General features: G+C 43.4%; 1 protein-coding gene across 8 annotated transcripts in view; it reads left to right on the top strand.

Annotated features, from left to right (window-relative positions):
- The window catches only part of LOC110509735 (serine/threonine-protein kinase ULK1), a 49,160-nt gene that overhangs the window by 6,746 nt on the left and 14,580 nt on the right, over positions 1–27,834 (top strand). For 4 of the 8 annotated variants that reach the window (XM_021590809.2, XM_021590807.2, XM_036967306.1 and 1 more), the window contains exons 4-14: positions 11,921–11,953; positions 15,966–16,002; positions 18,490–18,663; positions 21,920–21,993; positions 22,116–22,217; positions 22,708–22,766; positions 23,096–23,178; positions 23,277–23,327; positions 23,472–23,560; positions 26,133–26,295; positions 26,511–26,574. In XM_021590809.2, the coding sequence (XP_021446484.2) occupies positions 11,921–11,953; positions 15,966–16,002; positions 18,490–18,663; positions 21,920–21,993; positions 22,116–22,217; positions 22,708–22,766; positions 23,096–23,178; positions 23,277–23,327; positions 23,472–23,560; positions 26,133–26,295; positions 26,511–26,574 (929 nt within the window). Of the gene's footprint in view, positions 1–11,728; positions 11,766–11,920; positions 11,954–15,965; positions 16,003–16,599; positions 16,672–18,489; positions 18,664–21,919; positions 21,994–22,115; positions 22,218–22,707; positions 22,767–23,095; positions 23,179–23,276; positions 23,328–23,471; positions 23,561–26,132; positions 26,296–26,510; positions 26,575–27,834 lie in introns of all 8 variants that reach the window. The other 4 variants (XM_021590808.2, XM_036967305.1, XM_021590812.2 and 1 more) reach the window with 3 other exon arrangements.

Below are 27,834 nucleotides of genomic sequence, written 5' to 3'. Positions count from 1 at the left end.
TAGACTTGATGAGAATGACAACTCTATAACTCAAATTTGATTGTCAATTTGGAAGCAACAACATGTCATTTTTTGGACAGCCTGACCAAATTCACACAAATGTGAGTTATAGATCTGTCATTCTCATTGAAACCAAGTCTGAAGTGGTAGATTTGTTCTATGTACCTATTTATATGCTTCCTGGTCGTAAGTTTTAATTTTGGCTTCTTTTACTTTCATTTTATTACACCAGCTTCAAACAGCTGAAAATACAACATTTTGGGTTACTGAAAATATATTTCACAGCTGTTTAGATGGTACAATGATTCTCTACACTATACATTGCTTGTTTTGTCACATAAACTGAAGATAGGCTATCTATTCATTTTTTTTGCAAGGGGGAGGGGTGAAATGCATATTTTGACCCACTTTTGTTTCATGTTATCTTTGTTGCATTACTTGCTGGTTGTTACACAAGTTTGTTGTTCTGTACTGAGCTTCTCTGTACAATTCATTTATCAATCATTATACGACAGGTGGCACTAATCCTGAATTGGTTAAAACCGCATTCCAGCTGGTGTCTTATCTCACATTTCTTTTAGACTAACATTTAATTTTCAACAGCGGATGTTTGTATAAACCTTGTTGTCTGTCTCTCCGACATTTGCAACATTGTTTCAATATTCAAATTCGATCTCCAGCTGTCCTATAGTAATGAACTTGTCGGGATGAGGCAGGCAGCGTTTCCCAGCCAGTCGAAATCATGAATCAGCTGGCATAGTTTTTATGGATACACAGTGCCTTCGGAAAGTATTCACACCCCTTGACTTTTTCCACATTTGATAGGTTACAGCCTTATTCAAAAATGTATTGAATTGTTTTTTTTTTCTCATAAATCTACACACAATACCCCATAATGACAAGGCAAAAACACGTTTTTAGAAATGTATAATTGATTGAAAATAAAAAAACATAAATATCATATTTACATAAGTATTCAGACCCTTTACTCAGTACTTTGTTGAAGCACCTTTGGCAGCGATTACAGCCTCGAGTCTTCTTGGGTATGACGCTACAAGATTTGCACACCTGTATTTGGGGAGTTTCTCCCATTATTCTCTGCAGATCCTCTCAAGCTCTGTCAGGTTGGATGGGGAGTGTTGCTGCACAGCTATTTTCAGGTCTCCATAGAGGTTAGATTGGGTTCAAGTCCGGGCTCTGGCTGTGCCACTCAAGGACATTCAGAGACTTGTCCCAAAGCCACTCCTGCGATGTCTTGAGAGGAACCAGGCTCTGACGGGTGGCCAGTCCTCTTCTGGCTGTGCCAGGAGGAGATTATAACATTACATGGCCAAGATGTTCAAACGTTCATAGACGACCAACAGGATCAAATAATAAAAATCACTTTGGTTGTAGAGGGTGCAACAGGCCAGCAACCCAGAAGTAAATGTCAGTTGGCTTTTCATAGCCGATCATTCAGAGTTAGAGACAGCAGGTACGGTAGAGGGAGAGAGTTGAAAACAGCAGGTCTGGGACAAGGTAGCACGTCCGGTGAAAAGGTCAGGGTTCCATTACCTACAGTGCCTTGCGAAAGTATTCGGCCCCCTTGAACTTTGCGACCTTTTGCCACATTTCAGGCTTCAAACATAAAGATATAAAACTGTATTTTTTTGTGAAGAATCAACAACAAGTGGGACACAATCATGAAGTGGAACGACATTTATTGGATATTTCAAACTTTTTTAACAAATCAAAAACTGAAAAATTAGGCGTGCAAAATTATTCAGCCCCCTTAAGTTAATACTTTGTAGCGCCACCTTTTGCTGCGATAACAGCTGTAAGTCGCTTGGGGTAAGTCTCTATCAGTTTTGCACATCGAGAGACTGAAAGTTTTTCCCATTCCTCCTTGCAAAACAGCTCGAGCTCAGTGAGGTTGGATGGAGAGCATTTGTGAACAGCAGTTTTCAGTTCTTTCCACAGATTCTCGATTGGATTCAGGTCTGGACTTTGACTTGGCCATTCTAACACCTGGATATGTTTATTTTTTTAACCATTCCATTGTAGATTTTGCTTTATGTTTTGGATCATTGTCTTGTTGGAAGACAAATCTCCGTCCCAGTCTCAGGTCTTTTGCAGACTCCATCAGGTTTTCTTCCAGAATGGTCCTGTATTTGGCTCCATCCATCTTCCCATCAATTTTAACCATCTTCCCTGTCCCTGCTGAAGAAAAGCAGGCCCAAACCATGATGCTGCCACCACCATGTTTGACAGTGGGGATGGTGTGTTCAGTGATGAGCTGTGTTGCTTTTACGCCAAACATAACGTTTTGCATTGTTGCCAAAAAGTTCAATTTTGGTTTCATCTGACCAGAGCACCTTCTTCCACATGTTTGGTGTGTCTCCCAGGTGGCTTGTGGCAAACTTTAAACAACACTTTTTATGGATATCTTTAAGAAATGGCTTTCTTCTTGCCACTCTTCCATAAAGGCCAGATTTGTGCAATATACGACTGATTGTTGTCCTATGGACAGAGTCTCCCACCTCAGCTGTAGATCTCTGCAGTTCATCCAGAGTGATCATGGGCCTCTTGGCTGCATCTCTGATCAGTCTTCTCCTTGTATGAGCTGAAAGTTTAGAGGGACGGCCAGGTCTTGGTAGATTTGCAGTGGTCTGATACTCCTTCCATTTCAATATTATCGCTTGCACAGTGCTCCTTGGGATGTTTAAAGCTTGGGAAATCTTTTTGTATCCAAATCCGGCTTTAAACTTCTTCACAACAGTATCTCGGACCTGCCTGGTGTGTTCCTTGTTCTTCATGATGCTCTCTGCGCTTTTGACGGACCTCTGAGACTATCACAGTGCAGGTGCATTTATACGGAGACTTGATTACACACAGGTGGATTGTATTTATCATCATTAGTCATTTAGGTCAACATTGGATCATTCAGAGATCCTCACTGAACTTCTGGAGAGAGTTTGCTGCACTGAAAGTAAAGGGGCTGAATAATTTTGCACGCCCAATTTTTCAGTTTTTGATTTGTTAAAAAAGTTTGAAATATCCAATAAATGTCGTTCCACTTCATGATTGTGTCCCACTTGTTGTTGATTCTTCACAAAAAAATACAGTTTTATATCTTTATGTTTGAAGCCTGAAATGTGGCAAAAGGTCGCAAAGTTCAAGGGGGCCGAATACTTTCGCAATGCACTGTAGCTCCCCGACACATAAACTATTGCAGCATAGTTACTGGAGGCTGAGACATGAGGGATCAGGAGACACTGCCACTGTCCGACGATAACCCGGACGCGGCCAACCAGGTAGGATATAACCCCACCCACTTTGCCAAAGCACAGCTCCCACACCACTAGAGGGATATCTTCAACCACCAACGTATTACCCTGAGACGAGGCAGAGTATAGTCCACGAAGATCTCCCCCACGGCACGAACCCGAGGTGGGGCGCCAACCCGGACAGGAAGATCACGTCAGTGACTCAACCCACTCAAGTGACGCACCCCTCCTAGGGACGGCATGAAGGAGCACCAGTAAGCCAGTGACTCAGCCCCTGTAATAGGGTTAGAGGCAGATAATCCCAGTGGAGAGAGGGGAATCGGCCAGGCAGAGACAGCAATGGTGGTTCGTCGCTCCAGTGCCTTTCCGTTCATCTTGACACCCCTGGGCCAGACTACCCTCAACCATAGGACCTACTGAAGAGATGAGTCTTCAATAAAGACTTAAAGGTCGAAACAGAGTCTGCGTCTCTCACTTGGATAGGCAGACCATTCCATAAAAATTTAGCTCTATAGGGGAAAGCCCTGCCTCCAGCTGTTTCCTTAGAAATTCTAGGGACAATAAGGAGGCCTGCTGCGTCTTGTGACCGTAGCGTACGTGTAGGTATGTATTGCAGGACCAAATCGGAAAGATAGGTAGGAGCAAGCCTATGTAATGCTTTGTAGGTTTGCAGTAAACCCTTGAAATCAGCCCTAGCCTTAACAGGAAGCCAGTGTAGAGAGGCTAGCACTGGAGTAATATGGTACATTTTTTATGTTCTAGTCAGGATTCTAGCAGCCGTGCTTAGCACTAACTGAAGTTTATTTAGTGCGGGTAGCCGGAAAGTAGAGCATTGCAGTAGTCTAATCTAGAAGTGACAAAAGCATGGATACATTTTTCTGCACCATTTTTGGACAGAAAGTTTCTGATTTTTGCAATGTTACGAAGATTGAAAAAAAAGGGGTCCTTGAAACAGTCTTGATATGTTAGTCAAAAGAGAGATCAGGGTCCAGAGTAACGCCGAGGTCCTTCAGTTTTATTTGAGATGACTGTACAACCATCAAGATTAATTGTCAGATCGAACAGAAGATGTCTTTGTTTCTTGGGACCAGAAACTAAGATCTCTGTTTTGTCCAAGATTGCCGCCATCCACTTCCTTATGTCTGAAACACAGGCTTTGCGGGGAGGGCAGTTTTGGAGCTTCACCATGTTTCATCGAAATGTACAGCTGAGTATTGTCTGCATAGCAGTGAAAGTTAACATTATATTTCCGAATGACATCACAAAGAGGTAAATATATAGTGAAAATAATAGTGGTCCTAAAACGGAACCTTGAGGAACACCAAAATGTACTGTTGATTTGTCAGAGGACAAACCATCCACAGAGACAAACTGATGTATTTCCAACAGATAAGATTTAAACCAGGCCAGAACTTGTCCATGTGGACCAATTTGGATTTCCAATCTCTCCAAAAGAATGTGGTGATCGATGGTATCAAAAGCAGCACTAAGGTCTAGGAGCACGAGGACAGATGCAAAGCCTTGGTCTGACTCCATTAAAAGGTGATTTACCACCTTCACAAGTGCAGTCTCAGTGCTATGATGGCGTCTAAAACCAGACTGAAGCATTTCGTATGCATTGCTTGTCTTCAGGAAGGCAGTGAGTTGCTGCGCACCAGCTTTTTCTAACATTTTTGAGAGGAATGGGAGATTCGATAGAGGCCGAAGGAATTTTAAATTTTCTGGGTCAAGCTTTGGGTTTTTCAAGAGAGGCTTTATTTCTGCCACTTTTAAAGAGGAGACCGTAATTTGCTTTCTAATGATCATGATCTTTTCGTCAAAGTTCATGAATTTATCACTGCTGAAGTGAAAGCCATCCTCTCTTGGGGAATGCTGCTTTTTAGTTAGCTTTGTGACCGTATCAAAAATACATTTTGGATTGTGCTTATTCTCCTCAAGTTGGAAAAATAGGATGATCGAGTAGCAGTGAGGACTCTTTGATACTGCACGGTACTGTCTTTCCAAGCTAATTGGAAGACTTCCAGTTTGATGTAGCGCCATTTCCGTTTCAATTTTCTGTAAGCTTAATTCAGGGCTCAGGTATTTTCTGTATACCATCGAGCTTGTTTCTTATGACAAATGTTTTTTTTAGGGGTGTGACTGCATCTAGGGTATTACGCAAGGTTCGATTTAGTTCCTCATTTAAGTGGTTAACCGATTGTTGTACTCTGACGTCCTTGGGTAGGTGGAGGGAGTCTGGAAGGGCATCTAGGAATCTTTGGGTTGTCTGGGAATTTATAGCATGGCTTTTGAGGATCCTTGTTTGTGGCCTGAGCAGATTATTTGTTGCAATAGCAAATGTAATAAAAAGGTGGTCCGATAGTCCATGATTATGAGGAAAAACATTAAGATTAGTGATGCACCGACATTACATTTTTGGCCGAAACCAATATCCGATATTTTCCTGTTCTGGCCACCCCTCAAAGGTTTCTAGGTTTCTTCCTAGGTTCTGGCCTCTAGGGAGTTTTTCCTAGCTACTGTGCTTCTACACCTGCATTGCTTGCTGTTTTGGGTTTTAGGCTTTGTTTCTGTACAGCACTTTGTGACATCAGCTGATGTAAGAGGTGCTTTATAAATACATTTGATTGATTTGTGACATGCGCCGAATACAACAAGTGTAGACTTTACCGTGAAATGCTTACTTACAAGGCCTTAACCAACAGTGCAGTTCAAGAAAAATAAAATAATGTAAATGTAAATTGTCCGGTGGCGATTTTATGAATTGTTCAGCAGTCTTATGGTTTGGGGTAGAAGCTGTTGAGGAGCCTTTTGGTCATAGACTTGGCGCTCCGGTACCGCTTGCCATGCGGTAGCAGAGAAAACCGTCTATAACTTGGGTGACTGGAGTCTCTGACAATTTTATGGGCTTTCCTCTGACACCACATATTATATAGGTCCTGGCAATGCTGAGCAGTTGCCATGCCAGGTGGTGATACAACCGGTCAGGATACTCTCGTTGGTGCAGCTGTATAAATCCTTTTCAGGATATGGGGACCCATGCCAAATCTTTTCAGTCTCCTGAGGGGGGAAAGGTTTTGTCGTGCCCTCTTCATGACTGTCTTGGTATGTTTGGACCATGGTAGTTCGTTGGTGATGTGGACACCAAGGAACTTGAAACTCTCGGCCCGCTCCACTACAGCCCCATTGATGTTAATGGGTGTCTGTTCGGCCCACCTTTTCCTGTGGTCCACGATCAGCTCCTTTGTATTGCTCGCATTGAGGGAGAGGTTATTGTCCTGGCACCACACTGCCAGTTCTCTGACCTCCTCCCTATAGGCTGTCTCATCGTTGTCAGTGGTCAGGCCTACCACTGTTGTCGTCAGCAAACTTAATGATGGTTTTGGAGTCGTGTTTGGCCACGCAGTCGTGGGTGAACAGGGAGTACAGAAGGGGACTAAGTACACATGCCTGAGGGGCCCCAGTGTTAAGGATCAGTGTTGTTGCCTACTCTTACCACCTGGGGGTGGCCCATCAGGAAGTCCAGGATCCAGTTGCAGAGGGAGGTGTTTAGTCCCAGAGTCCTTAGCTTAGTGATGAGCTTTGTGGGCACAATGGGGTTGAACGCTGATCTGTAGTCAATGAACAGCATTCTCACATAGGTGTTCCTTTTGTCCAGGTGAGAAAGGGCAGTATGGATTGAGATTGCGTCATCTGTGGATTTATTGGGGCGGTATGCGAATTGGAGTGGATCTAGGGTGTCCGGGAGGATGCTGTTGATGTGAGCCATGACCAGCCTTTCAAAGCACTTCATGGCTACCAACGTGAGGGCCGTGGGGTGGTAATCATTTAGGCAGGTTACCTTTGCTTCCTTGGGCACAGGGACTATGGTGGTCTGCTTGAAACATGTAGGTATTACAGACTCGGTCAGGGAGAGGTTGAAAATGTCAGTGAAGACACTTGCCAGTTGGTCTGTGCATGCTTTGAGTACACGTCCTGGTAATCCGTCTGGCCCAGCGGCTTTGTGAATGTTGACCTGTTTTGTTCACATCTGCTACCGAGAGGGTTATCACACAGTCATCCAGAACAGCTGGTGCTCTCGTGCATGCTTCAGTATTGCTTGCCTCGAAGCAAGCATAAAAGGCATTTAGCTCATCTGGTAGGCTCGTGTCACTGGGCAGCTCGCGTCTGGGTTTCCCTTTTGTAGTCCGTAATAGTTTTCAAGCCCTGCCACATCCGACGTGCATCAGAGCCGGTGTCGTAGGATTCAATCTTAATCCTGTATTGACGCTTTGCTTGTTTGATGGTTCGTCTGAGGGCATAGCGGGATTTCTTATAAACGTCCGGATTAGTCTCCCGCTCCTTGAAAGTGGCAGCTCAAGCCTTTAGCTCGATGCGGATGTTGCCTGTAATCCATAGCTTCTGTTTGGGATATGTACGTACAGTCACTGTAGGGACAATGTCACCAATGCACTTATTGATGAAGCCGATGACTGAGGTGGTGTACTCCTCAATGCCATTGGATGAATCCCGGAACATGTTCCAGTCTGTGCTAGCAAAACAGTCCTGTAGTGTAGCATCCGCATCATCTGGACACTTCTGTATAGAGCGAATCACTGGTACTTTCTGCTTTAGTTTTTCCTTGTAAGTAGGAATCGGGAGAATAGAATTATGGTCATATTTGCCAAATGGAGGACGGGGAAGAGCTTTGTATGCTTCTGTGTGTGGGAGTAAAGGTCTAGGATTTATTTTCCTTGGTTGCACATGTGACATGCTGGTAAAAAGTTGGTTAAACTGATTTAAGTTTGCCTGTATTAAGGTCCCCGGCCACTAGGAGCGCCGCTTCTGGGTGAACATTTTCTTCTTTGCTTATGGCCTTATAGAGTTGGTTGAGAACGGTCTTAGTGCCAGCTTCGTTTTGTGGTGGTAAGTAGACGGCTACGAATAATACAGATGAAATCTCTCTTGGTAGATAGTGCTGTCTACAGCTTATTATAAGGTACTCTACCTTAGATGAGCAAGACCTCAAAACTTCTTTAAGATTAGACATCGCCCACCAGCTGTTATTGACAAAAATACACACCCCCACCCCCATACCAGAGGTAATGTCTCTGTTCTGCCGGTGCATGGAAAATCCTGCTAGCTCTGTATTGTCCGTATCTTCGTTCAGCCGCGTCTCGGTGAAACGTAAGATGTTACAGTTTTTAATGTCCCATTGGTAAGATAATCTCATTTTATTGTCCAATGATTGCACATTAGCAAGAAGAATGGAAGGCAGTGGGAGTTTACTCGCTCGCCTCCGGATTTTCAGCAGGATGCCCGATCTGCGAACCCTTTTCTGGAGTCTTTTCTTCACGCAAAAGCCGTTGATCTGGGCCTGTTCCAATGCAGGCAGGATATCCTTCTCGTTGGACTCGTTAAAGGAAAAAGTTTATTCCAGTCCGCGGTGAGTAATCGCTTTTCTGATGTTCTTTTCGGTCATAAGAGGCGGTAGCAGCAACATTATGTACACAATAAGATAAAAAGTAAGTAACACAAAATGCCAAAAAAAATAAAACAAAATAGCACAAGTGGTTGGGAGAATGTAAAATGTCAGCCATGTCCTTCGGCACCGTCCTTTACACATAACACTACACAACACATAACCCAGTCCGGTCGAGCCTCACTAGCCAGATGAAGCTAGCTGGCTGCTTATAAATTTAGCTTTGAGAAACAGGGTTAAGTAGCTGGCTAGCTATTTATTTTCATGAACTGAAGTTCCATTTCAATAGGCAAACAACAAGTGGCAACCTAGCTAATACTTACTCACAAGGATTCCTAAATCATTGCTAAGAATAATGAAAATGACTGCAGTTTCTACTGGTCATTGTTTTTAGGCTGGGCAGCTAGGTACCAAGCTAAAGCTAGCTACCCCAGAAGTTGCGGTGGAACAAATTATGCTTATTACCAATGCAGTATTGTAAACCCATCAGTGTTTGCTTGTTTGCAGACTTTTTTTGTACAGCTTTGACAGTGCTACTGTATCTTTTTTGACACGCAAAGACCCAAACAATGTTCCATTGAATGTATGTTGTGAAGCTCATGGCAGTGGCACTATTACTTTGTTACTCCGGTAGGGCAACATCTGAAAAATAGCGCACTTGGTAGTGTGTACCGGTGCTCGACCAGTCGGCGAAAGCCAACATCACCCACGACAGAGAACGATTGATCGTCAAGGGAAATTAATTCCATTATCTTGGCTTTAATGGATTTCGCCTTTGAGTTGTGTCGCTGAAATTTTCTTACTCTTTCAAATGACTGCTCGACTTGTTGACTGCTTGATCTACACAGCAGACGTTGAAGGCTGGAATGCTGTGTTGCACATGTAGCGCAAAAGTTTACGTGGCGTCATTACGTCACATAGGTATGCGCGGTAGCTTTGACATCGGTTTTTAACATCCGCGTTAAACTAGACATCGGGCCGATACCGATGTTGGCATTTTTAGCTAATATCGTCCGATTCTGATAAAAAAAAGTCTGTGGACTTTTCCATGTGAATATTAAAGTCACCAAAAACTTGAATATTATCTGCCATGACTACAAGGTCCGATAGGAATTCAGGGAACTCGGTGAGGAACGCTGTATACGGCCCAGGAGGCCTGTAAACAGTAGCTGTGAAAAGTGATTGAGTAATGTGTGTAGACTGATGAGGGCATTGTTTTTGTTTAATCCATTTTTAGAATAAGGCTATAACGTAACAAAATGTGGAAAAATTGAAGGAGTCTGAATACTTTCCAAATGCACTGTATTTGAAAAAATATAAATTTTAGAAACAAATGAATTGGTTGAAAGAACAGACGACTTTCAGTTTACCAATATTTTTTCCCGCCGGACAGAGTTCCCACACTCTTGCAAGGGTACGAACTAGGCTAGGGTAACAGTGTTGTGCAACGGGAAGCTAACCAAAATCATGAGGCCTACTTTGTGGGCAAACAGAGTGAGACCTATTTGGAAGGGTCCAATTAGAGGGGTAGTGTATTGTCCTACTCTACACTCCAGTTGGTGAGCTCTGTCAATCACTAAAGTGTTAATATGTCCTGTTATCTTGTGTACAGTATCTCAGCCCCTGCAGGATTTTAGAGCAGGGCAGTTTTATCACCTCCCTGGCTGGCATGTAGGCCTACACTTTTCTCGGCACGTAGCATTGGGGAGGAGCGCTGCTTGATTTTACACAGCTGACACTGTTCGTGCTCTGTTATAGGCTGGTCGTCATAAACAGGAGATGTTACCAGGTCAGTAAGCCAAAACCACCTCGGGTAGACAAGTATGTCTGGCCCTGCCTGCCTGGCAAAGCACAATGGAAACCAGACGGCTGGCTTGCTGGCTGCAATCACCAACATGGCCAAAAAGACAACTTCAGAAGCGCTGACTCTGCAGTAGTTAACTCTAGGATGAGCCATTACTCAGCTCTGATTGGCTGTTGAAAGAGACCTAGAGAGGGAGAAAGAGCAGAGTCATCTGTTGCTATTTGATAAGAGGGCGTTTAAGTGGGCTGCACTGTCTTGTTTTTGTAAGGCCTGTGCTATGGCTGACATGCTGTTGGTAAAAATGAGAGAGACACAATGGTTGTTTGGGCTCAGTAATGCCCAATTGTTTTTAGTGGCAAAAAGCAGCCTAGCTTCTGAGGTTGGCATAATATGGTGTGTGACTCAGGTTTATGACTCTGTTTGTTTATGCTCTCTCGAAGAGCATTAGTTGTGGTTTCAGAGAACAGACTTGTACCCTCTCTTAAACAGTGAACCTCCCTGGTGATCCAATATTTTGCCTTTGTCAGCCAAGTCGAGCTGTCCCCCCCCACCCACCACAAAATCCAATTAGTTGTAATGCAGACTCAGCCTGATGTGCCAACTTGTAGCTATGGGCGACGACTGGCCTATTAGTTCTGAAAGTGTCATTTTCCTGTTTGTCATGCACCCCCCCGTCTTGTTTGCTCTTGATATGGCTCTGTGGCCTAATCCTTGCTCTCAGTATGATGTGCGATGAGCTCAGTTCTATTGTTGTAGAGAACCCTGATATTGATCCTCTTTACATTTAGCTGAGTGAGTGTGAAGACTCAGACAATCCCTTTAGCTTTAGCATAGTTCACACTTCAGCCGGCACAGCGGGGAGGTTTTGTGGCCTCTTGACCACTCCTGTTCAGCGCTAACCTCCGTGACTTCCGAGCAGACATGGCCCATACCTTAACCCTGTTGACTCAGCATGGATGACCCAGAGATTTAGGCTAGCGAGTAGCGACGTGTCATTAACTCTTTACCTCCGGGTTGAGCTCAAACCACTTGAAAGGTCAGTAGTCATTATAGTGGATGATTTCAAATAAGATGGGAACATAAGTTCCAGTGAGGTAGACTTTTATTTGACGAACATCAACTTCTAACTGAACATATCTTTCTCCTGAAGTGTCCCTGTTCACAGTAGTCATCACTTTTCATTTACCTCTCCTACTTCAGGGAAACGGTAACCATCTAGTTATGTCACCGAGCACAAGTATGTATGTGCCTTCAACACCTCCTGCTCTATAACACACAGTCACAACATTCCTATTGTAAGTGTTGACATGCTAAAACCCCAGACACCTGTATTGTTGTTTTTCTCTTGTCGTCTGCCACAACCCTGACTTGCGTTTGTTTCTCTCTCTCTAGGAAACGGCCAGTTCTGTGTACCTGGTCATGGAGGTAAGCTACTGGTGTCAATTCTGTCTTTGGCCCTTGTTTTGGTGTCAGGTTCAACACACACACTCCTGCTCCAACTCAGTGGTTCTCATCCTGGTGGCCGCAAGAAGGTTTTGATAGAGGTCGCAAGTGTGAAGCTATATATGTTAATAGGCTACATATACCTATTTTATATTTATGTCTTTGCCTATTCTATTTGGTAACTAACATAAGCCTATGGTATTGCACCAAATTCTTGTCTCAAAGACATAACTTGCTTCAGAACCAAAATGTTGTGTGTCTTGACTGTTGACCAATGACCAGTCATCAGCATTGGCACGCAAAGGCACTTATGCAGAAAGCACTTGTTTTATTTTCTCCGGTTTTGTCTGGCAAAAACAGAGTAGGCCTACACTTATATTCTCCATGTAAAATACAGTTTAGCAATCTGCTACTGACGCATCTTTACCAGAACAATAGGCTACCTGTTGATTTCATTGATTATTTTCATATTTCAGATAGGCCTTGTTTGGGAGGCTACTGGCTATATACAGTGGCTACTGGCTATATACAGTGCATTTGGAAAGTATTCAGACCTCTTGACTTTTTCCACATTTTGTTATGTTACAGCCTTATTCTAAAATGTATTAAATTGTATTTTTCCTTCATCAATCTACACACAATACCCCATAATGACAAAGCAAAAACAGGTTTTTAGACATTTTTGAAAATTTATTAAACTTAAATATAGCTTTACTAGGTAAAGCTTTGTTGAAGCACCTTTGGCAGCAATTACATTCTCAAGTCTTCTAGGGTATGAAGCTACAAGCTTGGCACACCTGTATTTGGGGAGTTTCTCTCACTCTTCTCTGCAGATCCTCTCAAGTGTCAGGTTGGATGAGGAGCGTCGCTGCACAGCTATTTTCAGGTCTTTCCAGAGATGTTTGATCGGGTTCAAGTCCAGACTCTGGCTGGGCCACTCAAGGACATTTAGAGACTTGTGTCGAAGCCACTCCTGTGTTGTCTTGGCTGTGTGCTTAGGGTCATTGTCCTGTTGGAAGATGAACCTTCGCCCCAGTCTGAGGTCCTGAGCGCTATGGAGCAGGTTTTCCGAACGGTTCTCTCTGTACTTTGCTCCGTTCATCTTTCCCTCAATCCTGACTAGTCTCCCAGTCCCTGCCGCTGAAGAACATCCCCACAGCATGATGCTGCCACCACCATGCTTCACCGTAGGGATGGTGCCGGGTTTCCTCCAGGCGTGACGCTTGGCATTCAGACCAGAGAATCTTGTTTCTCATGGTCTGAGAGTCCTTTAAGTGCATATTTGGCAAACTACAAGTGGGCTATCATGGGACTTTTACTGAGGAGTGGCTTCTGTCTTTTTTACAAATATTTTTAGGCACCTCAGTTAAGAACAAATTCTTATTTACAATGACGGCCTACCCCGGCCAAACCTGGATGACGCTGAGCCAATTGTGCACCACCCTATGGGACTCCCAATCACGGCCGGATGTGTCACTCTACCATAAAGGCCTGATTGGTGGAGTGCTACAGAGATGGTTGTCCTTCTTGAAGGTTCCACAGAAGAACTGTGGAGCTCTGTCAGAGTGACCATCGGGTTCTTTGTCACCTCTCTGACCAAGTCCCTTCTCTCCCGATTGCTCAGTTTGGCCTGGCGGCCAGCTCTTGGTGGTTCCAAACTTCTTCCATTTAAGAATGATGGAGGCCACTGTGTTCTTGGGGACCTTCAATGCTGCAGATGTTTTTTGGTATCTTTGCCCAGATCTGTGTCTCAACACAATCCTGTCTCGTAGCTCTTCGGGCAATTCCTTAGACCTCATGGCTTGGTTTTTGCTCTGACTTGCGCTGTCAACTATGGGACCTACAGTTGAAGTCGGAAGTTTACATACACTTTAAAACTCGTTTTTAAACCACTCCGCAAATGTCTTGTTAACAAACTATAGTTTTGGCAAGTCAGTTAGGACATCTACTTTGTGTAAGACAAAAGTAATGTATCCAACAATTGTTTACATACAGTGAATTCTAAGGGAAATAATCAGTATCACAATTCCAGTGGGTCAGAAATGTACATACACTAATTTGACTGTGCCTTTAAACAGCTTGGAAAATTCCAGAAAGGGATGTCATGGCTTTAGAAGCTTCTGGTGGGCTAATTGACATCATTTGAGTCAATTGGAGGTGTACCTGTGGATGTATTTCAAGGCCTACCTTCAAACTCTGTGCCTTTTTGCTTGTCATCAAGGGAAATTTAAAATAAATCAGCCACAACCTCAGAAAATAATTGTAGACCTCCACAATTCTGGTTCATCCTTGGGAGCAATTTCCAAAATGCCTGAATGTACCACGTTCATCTGTACAAACAATAGTATGCAAGTATAAACACCATGGGACCACGCAGCCATCAAACCGTTAAGGAAGGAGACACGTTCTGTCTCCTAGAGATGAACGTACTTGTGAAGATGCTGGAGGAAACAGGTACAAAAGTATCTATATCCACAATAAAACGAGTCCAATATCGACATAACCTGAAATGCCGCTCAGCAAGGAAGAAGCCACTGCTCCAAAACCACCATAAAAAAGCCAGACTACGGTTTGCAACTGCACATGGGGACAAAGATCATACTTTTTGGAGAAATGTCCTCTGGTCTGATGAAACAAAAATAGAACTGTTTGGCCATAATGACCATCGATATATTTGGAGGGAAAAGGGGGATGCTTGCAAGCCAAAAAACTCCATCCCAACCGTGAAGCACGGGGGTGGCAGCATCATGGTGTGGGTGTGCTTTGCTGCAGGAGGGGCTGGTGCACTTCAAAAAATATATTTTATTTATTTAATTTTTACCTTTTATTTAACTAGGCAAGTCAATTAAGAACAAATTCTTATTTTCAATGATGGCCTAGGAACAGTGGGTTAACTGCCTTGTTCAGGGGCAGAACGAGAGCTTTTTACCTTGTCAGCTCGGGGGTTTGAACTTGAAACCTCTAACCACTACGCTACCCTGCCGCCCCAGATTGCATCATGAGGCAGGAAATTCTGTGGATATATTGAAGCAACATCTCAGGAAGTTAAAGCCTGGGTCTTCCAAATGGACAATGACCCCAAGCATACTTCCAATGTTGTGGCAAAATGGCTTAAGGTCAACAAAGTCAAGGTATTGGAGTGGCCATCATGAAGCCCTGACCTCAATCCCATAGAAAGTTTGTGGGCAGAACGGAAAAAGCGTGAGCGAGCATGGAGGCCTACAAACCTGACTCAGTTACACCAGCTCTGTCAGGAGGAATGGGAAAAAATTCACCCAACTTATTGTGGGAAGCTTGTGGAAGGCTACCCAAAACGTTTGATCCAAGTTAAACAATTGAAAGGCAATGCTACCAAATACTAATTGAGTGTATGTAAACGTCTGACCCACTGGGAATGTGATGAAAGAAATAAAAGCTGAAATAAATCATTTTCTCTACTATTATTCTGACATTTCACATTCTTAAAATAAAGTGGTGATCCTAACTGACCTAAGACAGGGAATTTTTACTCGGATTAAATGTCAGTAATGGTGAAAAACTGGGTTTAAATGTGTTTGGCTTAGGTATATATAATCTTCTGACTTCAACTGTATATAGACCAGTGTGTGCCTTTCCAAATCATGTCCAATCAATTGAATTTACCACAGGTAGACTCCAAGTTGTAGAAACATCTCAAGGATGATCAATGGAAACAGTATGCACCTGAGCTCAATTTCGAGTTTCATAGCAACGGTTCTGAATATTAATGTAAATAAGGTATTTCAGTTTTTTATTTGAAATACATTTTCAAAAACGTCTATACACCTGTTTTCGCTTTGTCATTATGCGGTGTTGTGTGTAGATTGATGAGTAAAAAAATATATTTTTATAAATTTTAGAATAAGGCTGTAACGTAACAAAATGTGGGAAAAGTGAAGGGGTCTGAATACTTTCCGAATGCACTGTATGTCTCCTAATGTCTTTTTTATTATTTTTTATCTCCCTCTCTCTCTAGTACTGCAATGGTGGGGACCTGGCGGACTATCTGCACTGTAAGTGGACTGTGTCATTGGTCAAACGCCCAGGGAAGCTCTTGGGTCTTTCTTGAATTAAGGTGGCATTTGTGCATGGCATTTTGGAGAAAAAATTAACTGTCGTCTTCTAAATCAACTTATCTGGTAGCTCAATGACTTCAAATAATATGTTCCATTATGATTACATTGTGTCACCAGTAGGAGTACTAACTCCAATGAGACGTTTTAGGTTTGTGAGAATTTTCTGAAATGGAGGGAATGTTCTAAGGTCATTAGTGAGATGATTAATCATTTTACTCACAATGTTATTTACTTTCATTTAAATGGAGTAACGCCAAGTGACACTTTGGATTTAGACACCAAATTATCAATGGAATCTTACAAATAATGACATAATAAAAGGGTTGTGATTAGCTAATAATTTTCTTTAATGTAGACCCCTCCCCCAATACGTTTGCCACAGGAGAGAATACTCAAGGTCCTAAATGTTTGTAATGAGTGATTTTCAAGGCGGTAACACCAATGACACATTATACTAGTAAAATAAATAGGTATTTGAATAGCCTTTTTTTCTTGATCTATACAATATATTAAATACTTTTTTTCACTTTCTAGCATTCAAGATAAACAGATAGCTCTCAAGCAGGACACACACGCATAGGATTGTCTACCAATCGCCAGCCAAGGGTAATTAGCACCACTGAACAGTGTCAGCAGTCAATCTCTTTTGTGTTCACACAACAAAGACCTTGAAGTCGTCAGCCACAAAGCTGTGTTAAAATACTCCAAACCATAAGGTGGCAGAAGCGTTGTTTGGCAATGCATGTCTGTGTTTGGCAATGCATGCACGTGTTGCTTAGTTTATGGTCTAGATTCCAATGTTGGCTAGCTAGCTGAGCTAATGTTGCTATTTTGTAGAAAGCCCTTGTTGAGACTAGCCAGATGGCCACAGCTAGATAAATACCTAGTAAAACGAAGAAGAAACTTTTTTGAATCACTCTCCATAATCCCATACTCCCAGTGCCAGGCCATTGCCAAATGTTTAAATAACTAGCTAATGTTAGCATATTCACTTGCTACCACAACATTATGTACTAGCTAGCTAGAAAATGTGTTTACTTCCCTGTTACTGAGTATTTTTCCTTTGCCAAGATAATCCATCCACCTGACAGGTGTGGCATATCAAGAAGCTGATTGAACAGCATGATCATTACTCAGGTGCACCTTGTGCTGGGGACGATAAAAGGCCATTCTAAAATGTGCAGTTTTGTCACACAACACAATGCCACAGCTATCTCAGGTTGCCCAGTAATCTGAAATCAATAGATTAGGGCATAAATTAATTTATTTCAATTGACTGATTTCCTTATATGAACTGTAACTCAGTAAAATCATTGAAATTGTTGCATGTTGCGTTGAAATTGTCGTAGGGCTCCCGAGTAGCGCAGCGGTCTAAGGCACTGCATCTCAGTGCCTGGTTCGAATCCAGGTTATATCACATCCGGCCGGGATTGGGAGTCCTATAGGGCGGCGCACAATTGGCCCAGCGTCGTCCGGGTTTCGCCGGGGTAGCTTCAGCTTGGAGAAAGTATGTGTGTTTTGTGCATTGCGTCTGTGCACCATCACATAGCCTACATTGCATATGAAGTGCGACTGGCTCATGAAAATGCCCTATTTTTTTTCCCCCTTTTTGTTGTCACTCCTGTTGGCTCCCTCACCTGGAGCGGGTTGGTGTTCTCTGATTGGCGCAAAATCAATTTTTTACCCCACTGACAAGCATTGCAGAATTTGCACGTTTGTCGCTACAACCGGGTCGGCACACAGCATGGACCAATTTGTTTTAACAAGAGAAGGAACGGAGGCCGTTCTATGTTTTATGCTTAAATGCCCAAAACATATCACGACAACTCTACATATCACTACAGGGACCCTAAGTACCTTAAACAAAGCATTGTTACGTAATGTTTTGCAGTATAAAGGACTTCCATTATGTTTTATCATTGATAAACAGTTCAAAATAAAAATATGCCACTGTAATTCAAGGACAACCCTCCCATTAGAATTGCTTGCTAGACATTCCTTAATTTGGGCCTCTGTGGCACATAGTGGGGCAAACTCAATGGGGGAAGGTTTCAGAGCGCACCATGACTGGAGCTGGCTTGTGTGGTTAAAGCCTCGGTCAATTGAAAGTCACCTAGAGCATTGAGGCAAACTATCAGAATAAGGGTATGTTAGCAAAGTGAAAATGAAAGCCAGGATAATGTAACATTGGATAATGAGGGTGTGGGTTGAACCAACCAGGTCCTGAATTTACCACAGAAAGTTTAGGCCTTGTCTCCATGGGCTGCTTATTTATTTAGACTACAGTCCCAGGCTTCAGAGAAGCTGTGTTTTCATAGGTTGCCGTGGAACAGGAACAAGTCTAATGTTTCTGTTAGTATAGTTTGTTTTATTTTCCTTTACTGACTGTCCTGTCCTACCCCTCCACCCCTGTTTCTCCCCTAGCCAAGGGCACCCTGAGTGAGGACACCATCCGGGTGTTTCTGCAGCAGATAGCTGGAGCCATGAGGGTGCTGCAAGTCAAGGATATCATCCACCGAGACCTCAAACCCCAGAACATCCTGCTCTCCTACCACACAGGACGCAAGTCCCACTCCACCAACACCTGCATCAAGATAGGTGTGTGTGTGCGCGCAGTGCATTCGGAAAGTATTTAGACCCCTTGACTTTTTCCACATTTTGTTACGTTACAGCCTTATTCTAAAATGGATTTCATTTTAAAAACAATCTATCAATCTACACGCCATGTCACATAATGACAAAGCAAAAACTGTTTTTAGAATTTCTTGCAAATGTATTAAAAATAAAAAAACAAATACCTTATTTACATAAGTATTCAGACCCTTTTCTGAGACTCGAAATTGAGCTCAGGTGTATCCTGTTTCCATTGATAGTCATTGATGTTTTTACAACTTGATTGGAGTCCACCTGTGGTAAATTCAATTGAATGGCACACACCTGTATATATAAGGTCCCACAGTTGACAGTTTATGTCAGAGCAAAAACCAAGCCATGAGGTCAAAGGAATTGTCCGTAGAGCATCAAGACAGAAATGTGTCGGCACAGATCTGGGGAAGGGTATCAAAAAATGTCTGCAGAGGGCCTCCCGAGTGGCGCAGTGGTCTAAGGCACTGCATCACAGTGCTAGAGGCATCACTACAGACCCGGGTTTGATCCCGGGCTGTATCACAACCGTTCATGATCGGAAGTTCAATAGGGCGGCGCACAATTGACCCAGCGTTGCCCAGGTTAGGGGAGGGTTTGGCCAGGGGTGCTTTACTTTGCTCAATGCACTCTAGCGACTCCTTGTGGCGGGCCGGGCGCTTGCAGACTGACCTCGGTCGTCAGGTAAATGGTGTTTTCCTTCCGACACATTGGTGCCGCTGGCTACCGGGTTAAGTGAGTGGGTTTTAGGAAGCGGGGTTTGGCGGGTCATGTTTCGGAGGACACATGACTCGACCTTTGCCTCTCGAGCCCATTGGGGAGTTGCAGCGATGAGACAAGATCAAAATCGGGGAGGAAAAAGGGGCTGGTAATAATAATAAAATGTCTGCAGCATTGAAGGTCCCGAAGAACACAGTGGACACATCATTCTTAAATGGAAGAAGTTTGGAATCACCAAGACTCTTCCTAGAGCTGGCCGCCCAATCGGGGGAGAAGGGCCTTGGTCAGGGAGGAGATCAAGAACCTAATGGTCATTCTGACAGAGCTCCAGAGTTCCTCTGTGGAGATGGTGGCCAGACCGAAGCCACTCCTCAGTAAAAGGCACATGACAGCCCGCTTGAAGTTTGCCAATAAGACACCTTAAGGACTCTCAGGCCATGAGAAACAAGATTCTCTGGTCTGATGAAACCGAGATTAAACTGTTTTTGGCCTGAATGCCAAGCATCACGTCTGGAGGAAACCTGGCACCATGGTGGTGGCAGCGTCATGCTGTGGGGATGTTTTTCAGCGGCAGGGACTGGGAGACTAGTCAGGATCGAGGGAAAGATGAACGGAGCAAAGTACAGAGAGATCCTTGATGAAAACCTGCCCTGGAGCGCTCAAGACCTCAGACTGGGGCGAAGGTTCACCTTCCAACAAGACAATGACCCTAAGCACAAAGCCAAGACAACACAGGAGTGGCTTCGACACAAGTCTCTGAATGTCCTTGAGTGGCCCAGGCAGAGCACGGACTTCAACCCAATCGAACGTCTCTGGATAGACCTGAAAATAGCTGTGCAGCGACGCTCCCCATCCAACCTGACAGAGCTTGAGAGGATCTGCAGAGAAGAATGGGAGAAACTCCCCAAATACAGGTGTGCCAAGCTTGTGTAGCATCCTACCCAAGAAGACTCGAGGCTGTAATTGCTGCCAAAGGTGCTTCAACAAAGTACTGAGTAAAGGGCCTGAATACTTATGTAAATGTAATATTTCAGTTTTTTTATTTTTTTTATTATTTTATATATATATATATATATATATATATATATATATATATATATATATATATATATATATACATACATACATACACATATATATATACATACATACATACATACATACATACATACATACATACATACATACATACATACATACACACATATGCAAACATTTCTAAATACCTGCATTATGGAGCAAATTGATTAAAAAACAATTGAGTCAATTTCAGAATAAGGCTATAATATAACAAAATGTGGAAAAAGTCAAGGGGTCTGAATACTTCTCGTGTGTGTGTGGTGGTGCATGCACGTGCACTAATGCATCATATAAATTATAGCGACAAGAGTTCCATCTTTCCACCGAATTAATTGACACTCATGTAATAGCTGATAATCACACTTGTGTGAAGAATGAATTAGTGCAGGGCTGAAGACAAAAGAGCAGTATTTTTTTGTATGGGTTTAAAACTCAAACAGATATCTCTCAAGGTGGCATTTATCCTGCAGACAGAATGTATTGCCTTTGTGAAGGCTGAAGCATACCTCAGTGTTATAATCCTCATGCCGCTGTTGAAAGTTCCTCAGCTCCAAGATCACCCACACAAACTCTTAGAGCTGCAATAAGTTTGTTTTTGGGCGACCCAACAAAAAGCACATAGAAATGTGAGTTATTGGTCTGTCATTCTCATTGAAAGCAAGTCTAAAAAGCGGTAGATAACCAACAAAAGTAATTTATTTTGTCTCTTGGTTTTGTACACCAGTTTCAAGTAGCTGAAAATACAATATTTTTGGTTATGGAAAATATATTTTACAGCTGTTTAGATTCTCTACACTATACTTGCTTGTTTTGTCACATAAACGGAAGTTAGGCAAGCTATTAGAATTTTAGCAACCAGGAAATGGCAGAGGGATTTCTGCATAGTGCATCTTTAAACAGTTGTGTGTGTATCACTCACTTTGAAAGGAAGTTAACAGTGCAACACTGTAGTTAGTTAGTGGTGATGATGACGACATGTGTTTTTGTGTGGATATTTCTCATTGCCCATTGATCTTGAATGTTAGCTAAAAAGGCTATCACTGGTGATTTGTTTTCCCTGTGACCGTGTGATATTCTGAAGTAGGACCGTTACTAATATAATTTAAAGGTGTTCCAGTGCCTGTCAATTAAGAGTAAGATGACAGGTTTCAAAAATCTCTTACAAAACTTCCAGTCACTGGTCCTCTTGGTGGCTCAGTGGAAAATCAATTGAGTTCTCTCTCCACTGTAACCTCTCCAGTCGTTCCCAGCTGGTATTACATTTTTCCACTCATTGCAAACATTTTGTGATCGCCCCAAGGTTTTGCTGAGTATCTGAGGGCACAGCTGTGGTCTCCACTTGTACATTGCTATTTCATCTTATTTTTTTACCCCCCCCCCCTTGCTGTTCTTCCTCTATCCCTCTTTCCAGCTGACTTTGGGTTTGCCCGCTACCTTCAGAACAACATGATGGCTGCCACTCTGTGTGGGTCCCCTATGTACATGGTGAGCACCTCTAGTTACAGCCTGACCATAGGCAGGCAGAGGGTGTGTATCTGTCCCATTAGGTACCGTGTCTGACATGTGTCGTGTGTGCATCTCTGAAATGTTTCCCCCATATCCACCAGGCACCTGAAGTCATCATGTCTCAGAACTATGATGCCAAGGCTGACCTGTGGAGCATCGGTACCATTTTGTTCCAGTGTCTGACTGGGAAAGCCCCGTTTCAGGTGAGCACCATAGTCCTCATGATAGAGGACTCAAATCATACCCATATATACCGATCTCAAATGCTTAATCAAAGGGGCTGTGTTTGAATTTTTAAAATGAATCCACTCGATGCAGAAAGGGGTCATTCAGCGAGAGAGTTTGTTTTTGACTTGTCATACAATATTTAAGACTGGCGTGACGGCAATCAGCTTTGGTTTTCTCTTAGGTTTAGCCCGAATAGACTGGCTTTTCTTTCCACATAATGTGAGAGATCGCAAACTGTAGACAAGCTAGAGTTAAAACAACAAGACTATTTATCCAGCCTTTCCTAAGGCTCTTAGGAAAGCAAGTAACCCAAACTGGCCAGACAGGATCAGCTGACTGTGTTTCTTCTTCAGATCTTTACACTCCCTTTTTAAACTAACTTGCGTGCATGCGAACACTGAAGTTTGCACAGTTCATTTGTTCTGTTAACATTTGTGTGTATCTGTCTGTGTGTGCTACCCACAGGCTAGCAGTCCCCAGGACCTCCGGCTGTTTTATGAGAAAAACAAGAACCTCAGCCCCAAGTCAGTGTTGATCAGCTCTCATAGTTGTGTGTGTTTTTAGAGATAGAGAGTACAGATTCCTTTCACATGAGTGTGTATTGAATGGTGCTTCCATGTTAATTAACTAATGCTGTGGTAGACTGGATTTGACCACAGGATATGTTACAAATGACTTATGATTATCATAGTCTCACGCACTGCTTTTAACATTTGATTAGGATCAGCTACCACAATCCTAACACGAACCATTTGTGGGGAAATGCAAAACAGGCCCCCGATCAATTGTTACAGCAGGAATGAAGTGTGCAGTACCATCATGCATTCATGGTGACTTTTGTCTCCCCACCCAGCATCCCCAGAGAGACCTCCTGTCACCTGAGGAATCTGCTGCTGGGTCTTCTGCAGCGCAACCACAAGGACCGCATGGACTTCGGTCAGTGGGGCCACACTCACAGGGGTCATACCAGTGCTCATTATTTAAAATTGAGGAGCAAGTTCCTCACTTTCAATCTTTATCTCTTGTCATTGTAGAGGAGTTCTTCTGTCACCCCTTCCTAGAGACGAGCTCGTCCATGAAGAAGAGTGAGTAACGGTCCTTATGCAGCCATCTTCTCAACCCTAATTGAAACATCCGAACCAATCTGTCATATGACGAGGACAGTGTGAGAAATTAATGAATGTATTTATTATTTAGAGAATTTATATTGATATGTTTCTTTGATACAGCTCCTGCTGTGACCATGACATGCTTTCCCAGCTCTGCTTCAGCAAGCTCCTGTAGCAGCTCTTCCAACTCACATTTAGCCTCCCCACCGGTGAGTGTGTGTGTGTATACATGCTTGTGTGCATGCTATACACTTTCCTAATATTAATTTGCATCCCCTTTTTCCCTCAGAACAGCCTCGATTCGTCGGGACATGGACTCCACAAGGTGTCGAAAGCATTCCACAGGGATGTTGGCCCATGTTGACTCCAATGTTTCTGACATGTGTGTCAAGTTGGCTGGATGCTCTTTGGGTGGTGAACCGTTCTTGATACACACAGGAAACTGTTGAGTGTGAAAAACCCAGCAGCGTTGCAGTTCTTGACACAAACCAGTGCGCTTGGCACCTACTACCATACCCCATTAAAAGGCACTTAAAACTTTGGTCTCGCCCACTCCCCCTCTTAATGGCACACATACACAATCCATGTCTCAATTGTCTCAAGGCTTTAAAAGTCCTTCTTTAACCTGTCTCCTCTCCTTCATGAAGTGGATTTAACAAGTGACATCAATAAGGGATCATAGCTTTCACCTGGTTAGTCTACAGCAGTGGTTCCCAAAGTTGATATAGTCCCGTACCCCTTCAAACATTCAACTTCCAGCTGCGTACCCCCTCTAGCACCAGGGTCAGCACACTCTCAAATGTTGTTTTTTGACATCATTGTAAGCCTGCCACACACACACACACTAAACATTTATTAAACATAAGAATGAGTGTGAGTTTAGTCTCAACCCGGCTTATGGGAAGTGAGAAAGGGCTCTTATAGGAATAATAATAATCAATAATTTTGCTCTTTATTTAACCATCTTACATATAAAACCTTATTTGTTCATCGACAATTGTGAATAACTCACCACAGGTTAATGAGAGGGGTGTGCTTGAAAGGATGCACATAACTCTGCAATGTTAGGTTGTATTGGAGAGAGTCTGTCTTAAATAATTTTCCACACACAGTCTGTGCCTGTATTTAGTTTTCATGCTAGTGAGGGCCGAGAATCCACTCTTACATAGGTACGTGGTTGCAAAGAGCATCAATGTCTTCACAACGCGATTTGCCAAGGCAGGATAATCTGAGCGCAGCCCAATCCAGAAATCTGGCAGTGGCTTCTCATTAAATTCAATTTTCACAGAACCGCTTGTTGAAATTTCGATGAGGCTCTCTTGTTCAGATATCGATAAGTGGACTGGAGGCAGGGCATGAAAAAAATTACAGGCCTCATCTTTTTAAGTGGGAGAACTTGCACAATTGGTGGCTGACTAAATACTTTTTTGCCCCACTGTACAAGTGGTACTTCATGTCTTGCATAGTAACGTGAAAAATTGCATCAAAGCGTTGTTTTTAATTTATCACATCGAAAACATATTTACATATTCAAATGAATAGAATTGAATTCACAAATTGTTCACAAATTCAACAAACATTTCACCTAACAACAACATGTCTTATTTTTATGGTGCAGATAAAACAATCTGGTAATAGAAAAAAAAGTACATGAGACTTGAAAGATAAAAAGTAACATACCTCCAGGACAGTGTTGGGCTTCTTGTCCTCCCAGGTATTCACAGCGGCATCCCAGTGCAGAGTTGTCATCAGTAGCACGTTCTTCTTTTTCTTTGGCAGTAGGACACAAGAGTGTGTGTATCGGTGAAGGCACATTTAGAGGAAAAAAGATCCCTGTCTTTGGTAGTGAGTAAGGCAGGAGGCAACTCAGGCGTGTTCCTTCTGACCGTCCCCACCATGGTCATTTTCTTCTGGAGCTGCTCCTGACCAAAACCATATGAGGTGACGAAATTGTCACATGTTATGTTGTGCCCCTGGAGACCTGCAGTCATTTCCAGGACTACCCGCTTCCCCTGGTTCCTTTTGGGAACACCGTCAGCAGGTTTCCTGGTGTAAACCTGCATGTTCCAGGCATAACTTGTCCTGGCATTACATGCTGCCCATATCTTTGGCTTGGCATGTACTGTTTGAATGGGCAGCTTCCCCTAAAAGCGACCAGATGCTCATCCACTGTGATGTCTGGACTTGGGTTATAGATGAGTGGCAGGCGCTCCACCCACTTGTGCCAAACCCCTCTGATCGCTGCCAGCTGTCTTGTTGATGGCTGGCCTGGTCTTGCATCACAGTTGTCGAAGCGAATCACCCATGAAAACACGTGAAATGTCTGGAGACTCCGGGATGCTGGCCTTCTAGGCAGAGTTGTAAATCAAAAGCAATTTCACTGGCCAATAAAAATAAAAAATTAAGATGGGCAAAAGAACACAAACACTGGACAGAGGAACTCTGCCTTGAAGGCTAGCATCCCGGAGTCGCCTCTTCACTGTTGACATTGAGACTGGTGTTTTGCGGGTACTATTTAATGAAGCTGCCAGTTGAGGACTTGTGAGGCGTCTGTTTCTCAAACTAGATACTCTAATGTACTTGTCCTCTTGCTCAGTTGTGCACCGGGGCCTCCCACTCTTTCTATTCTGGTTCGAACCCGTTTGCTCTTCTTTCAAAAACAAGGACATTTCTAAGTGACCCCAACCTTTTGAACGTTAGTGTACTACCGGTAGTGTACTATATAGTGGGTTGTTCAGTGTCAGTGCTGTGGTCATAGCTTCTCTCGCTCTCGCTCTGCAGCAGTCTCTGGCTGAGGTCCAGCAGCTCCGCGCCAAGACCCTTGCCTCCCCTACCGAGGATGCCCCTGGCCTTCTCCTCAAGGACTCGTCTGGAGGTGGCTGCAGCAGCAAGAACTCCTCTTGTGACACAGACGACTTTGTAATGGTGCCCGTCCACTTTCCCAGTAAGCGCATCCTCATTCCTCAACCACTAAGTGGTGTTCTTGTTGCTCTTCAGTCTGTAATGTGTATAGAATCCAGAGGTTGTGAGAGAAGTTGTTTTGATAACTTTCATTCTGAAGGTATAATAGCAGTGTAGTCCACTTTCTGAGATGATTATGAGGTTCATCAGTTTGGCTGTATGGTCATTCCTCTTTGACCTGTTGCTATGGTTTCTCAGCAGGTGAGCTCACCTGTGACGGGCCTACTGGGAAGGTGTTCCACGACAGTCTGATGAACAGCGGGTGAGTTTAATGGGCATGGTCTTTAGAGATGGGGGCAAAAATCGATACAGTTACACATCGTAATATTATTTAGGATGATTTTACACTGAACAAAAATATAAACGCAACCTGCAACAATTTCAAAGATTTTACTCAATCAAGTCACTTGAAATAAATTAATTAGGCCCTAATCTCATGATTTCACATGACTGGTAATACAGATATGCATCTGTTGATCATAGAAACCTTTAATAAAAGGTAGGGGCGTGGATCAGAAAACCACTCAGTATTTTGTGTGACCACCATTTTCCTCTTGCAGCACAGCACATCTCCTTCACATAGAGTTGATCAGGCTGTTGATTGTGGAATGTTGTCCCACTTCTTTTCAATGGCTGTGCAAAGTTGCTGGATATTGGCTGGAACTGGAACACGCTGTCGTACACATCGATACATAGCATCCCAAACATGCTTAATGGGTGAGTATGCAGGCCATGGAAGAACTGGGACATTTTTATTTTTTAGGAATTGTCTACAGATCCTTGCGACATGGGCCTGTGCATTATCATGCTGAAACATCACGTGATGACGGCGGATGAAAGGCACAACAATGGGCCTCAGGATCTTGTCACGGTATCTTTGTGCATTCATATATGAAATCGGTTTCATATTGCCATCGATAAAATGTAATTGTGTTCGTTTTCCGTGGCTTATGCCTACCCATACCATAACACCACCACCATGGGGCACTCTGTTCACAACTTTGACATCAGCAAACCGTTCGCCCACACGCCACCTGCCCGGTACAATTGAAACCAGGATTAATCTGTGAAGAGCACACTTCTCCAGCGTGCCAGTGGCCATCAACAGTGAGCATTTGCCCTCTGAAATCGGTTTCGATTACGATGTTGAACTGCAGTCAGGTCAAGACCCTGGTGAAGACAACGAGCGTGCAGATGAGCTTCCCTGAGGCGGTTTCTGATAGTTTGTGCAGAAATTCTTCAGTTGTGCAAACCCACCGTTTCATCGGTTGTCAAGGTGGCTCGTCTCAGGCAACCCCGCAGGTGAAGAAGCCGGATGTGGAGGTCCTCGGCTGGCGTGGTTACATGTGGTCTGTGGTTGTGAGACCGGTTGGCCGTACTGCCAAATTCTCTAAAACGATGTTTGGTAGAGAAATTAAATTATCTGGTAACAGCTCTGGTGGACATTCCTGCAGTCAGGGTGCCAATTGCATGCTCCCTCAACTTGAGACATCTGTTTCATTGTGTTATGGCCTTTTATTGT

The sequence above is a fragment of the Oncorhynchus mykiss genome, chromosome Y, assembly GCF_013265735.2.
Source record: "Oncorhynchus mykiss isolate Arlee chromosome Y, USDA_OmykA_1.1, whole genome shotgun sequence".
Taxonomy (NCBI): Eukaryota; Metazoa; Chordata; class Actinopteri; order Salmoniformes; family Salmonidae; genus Oncorhynchus; species Oncorhynchus mykiss.
Note: the sequence above shows the minus strand (reverse complement) of the source record. Positions and strands in the feature narration are given on the sequence as shown.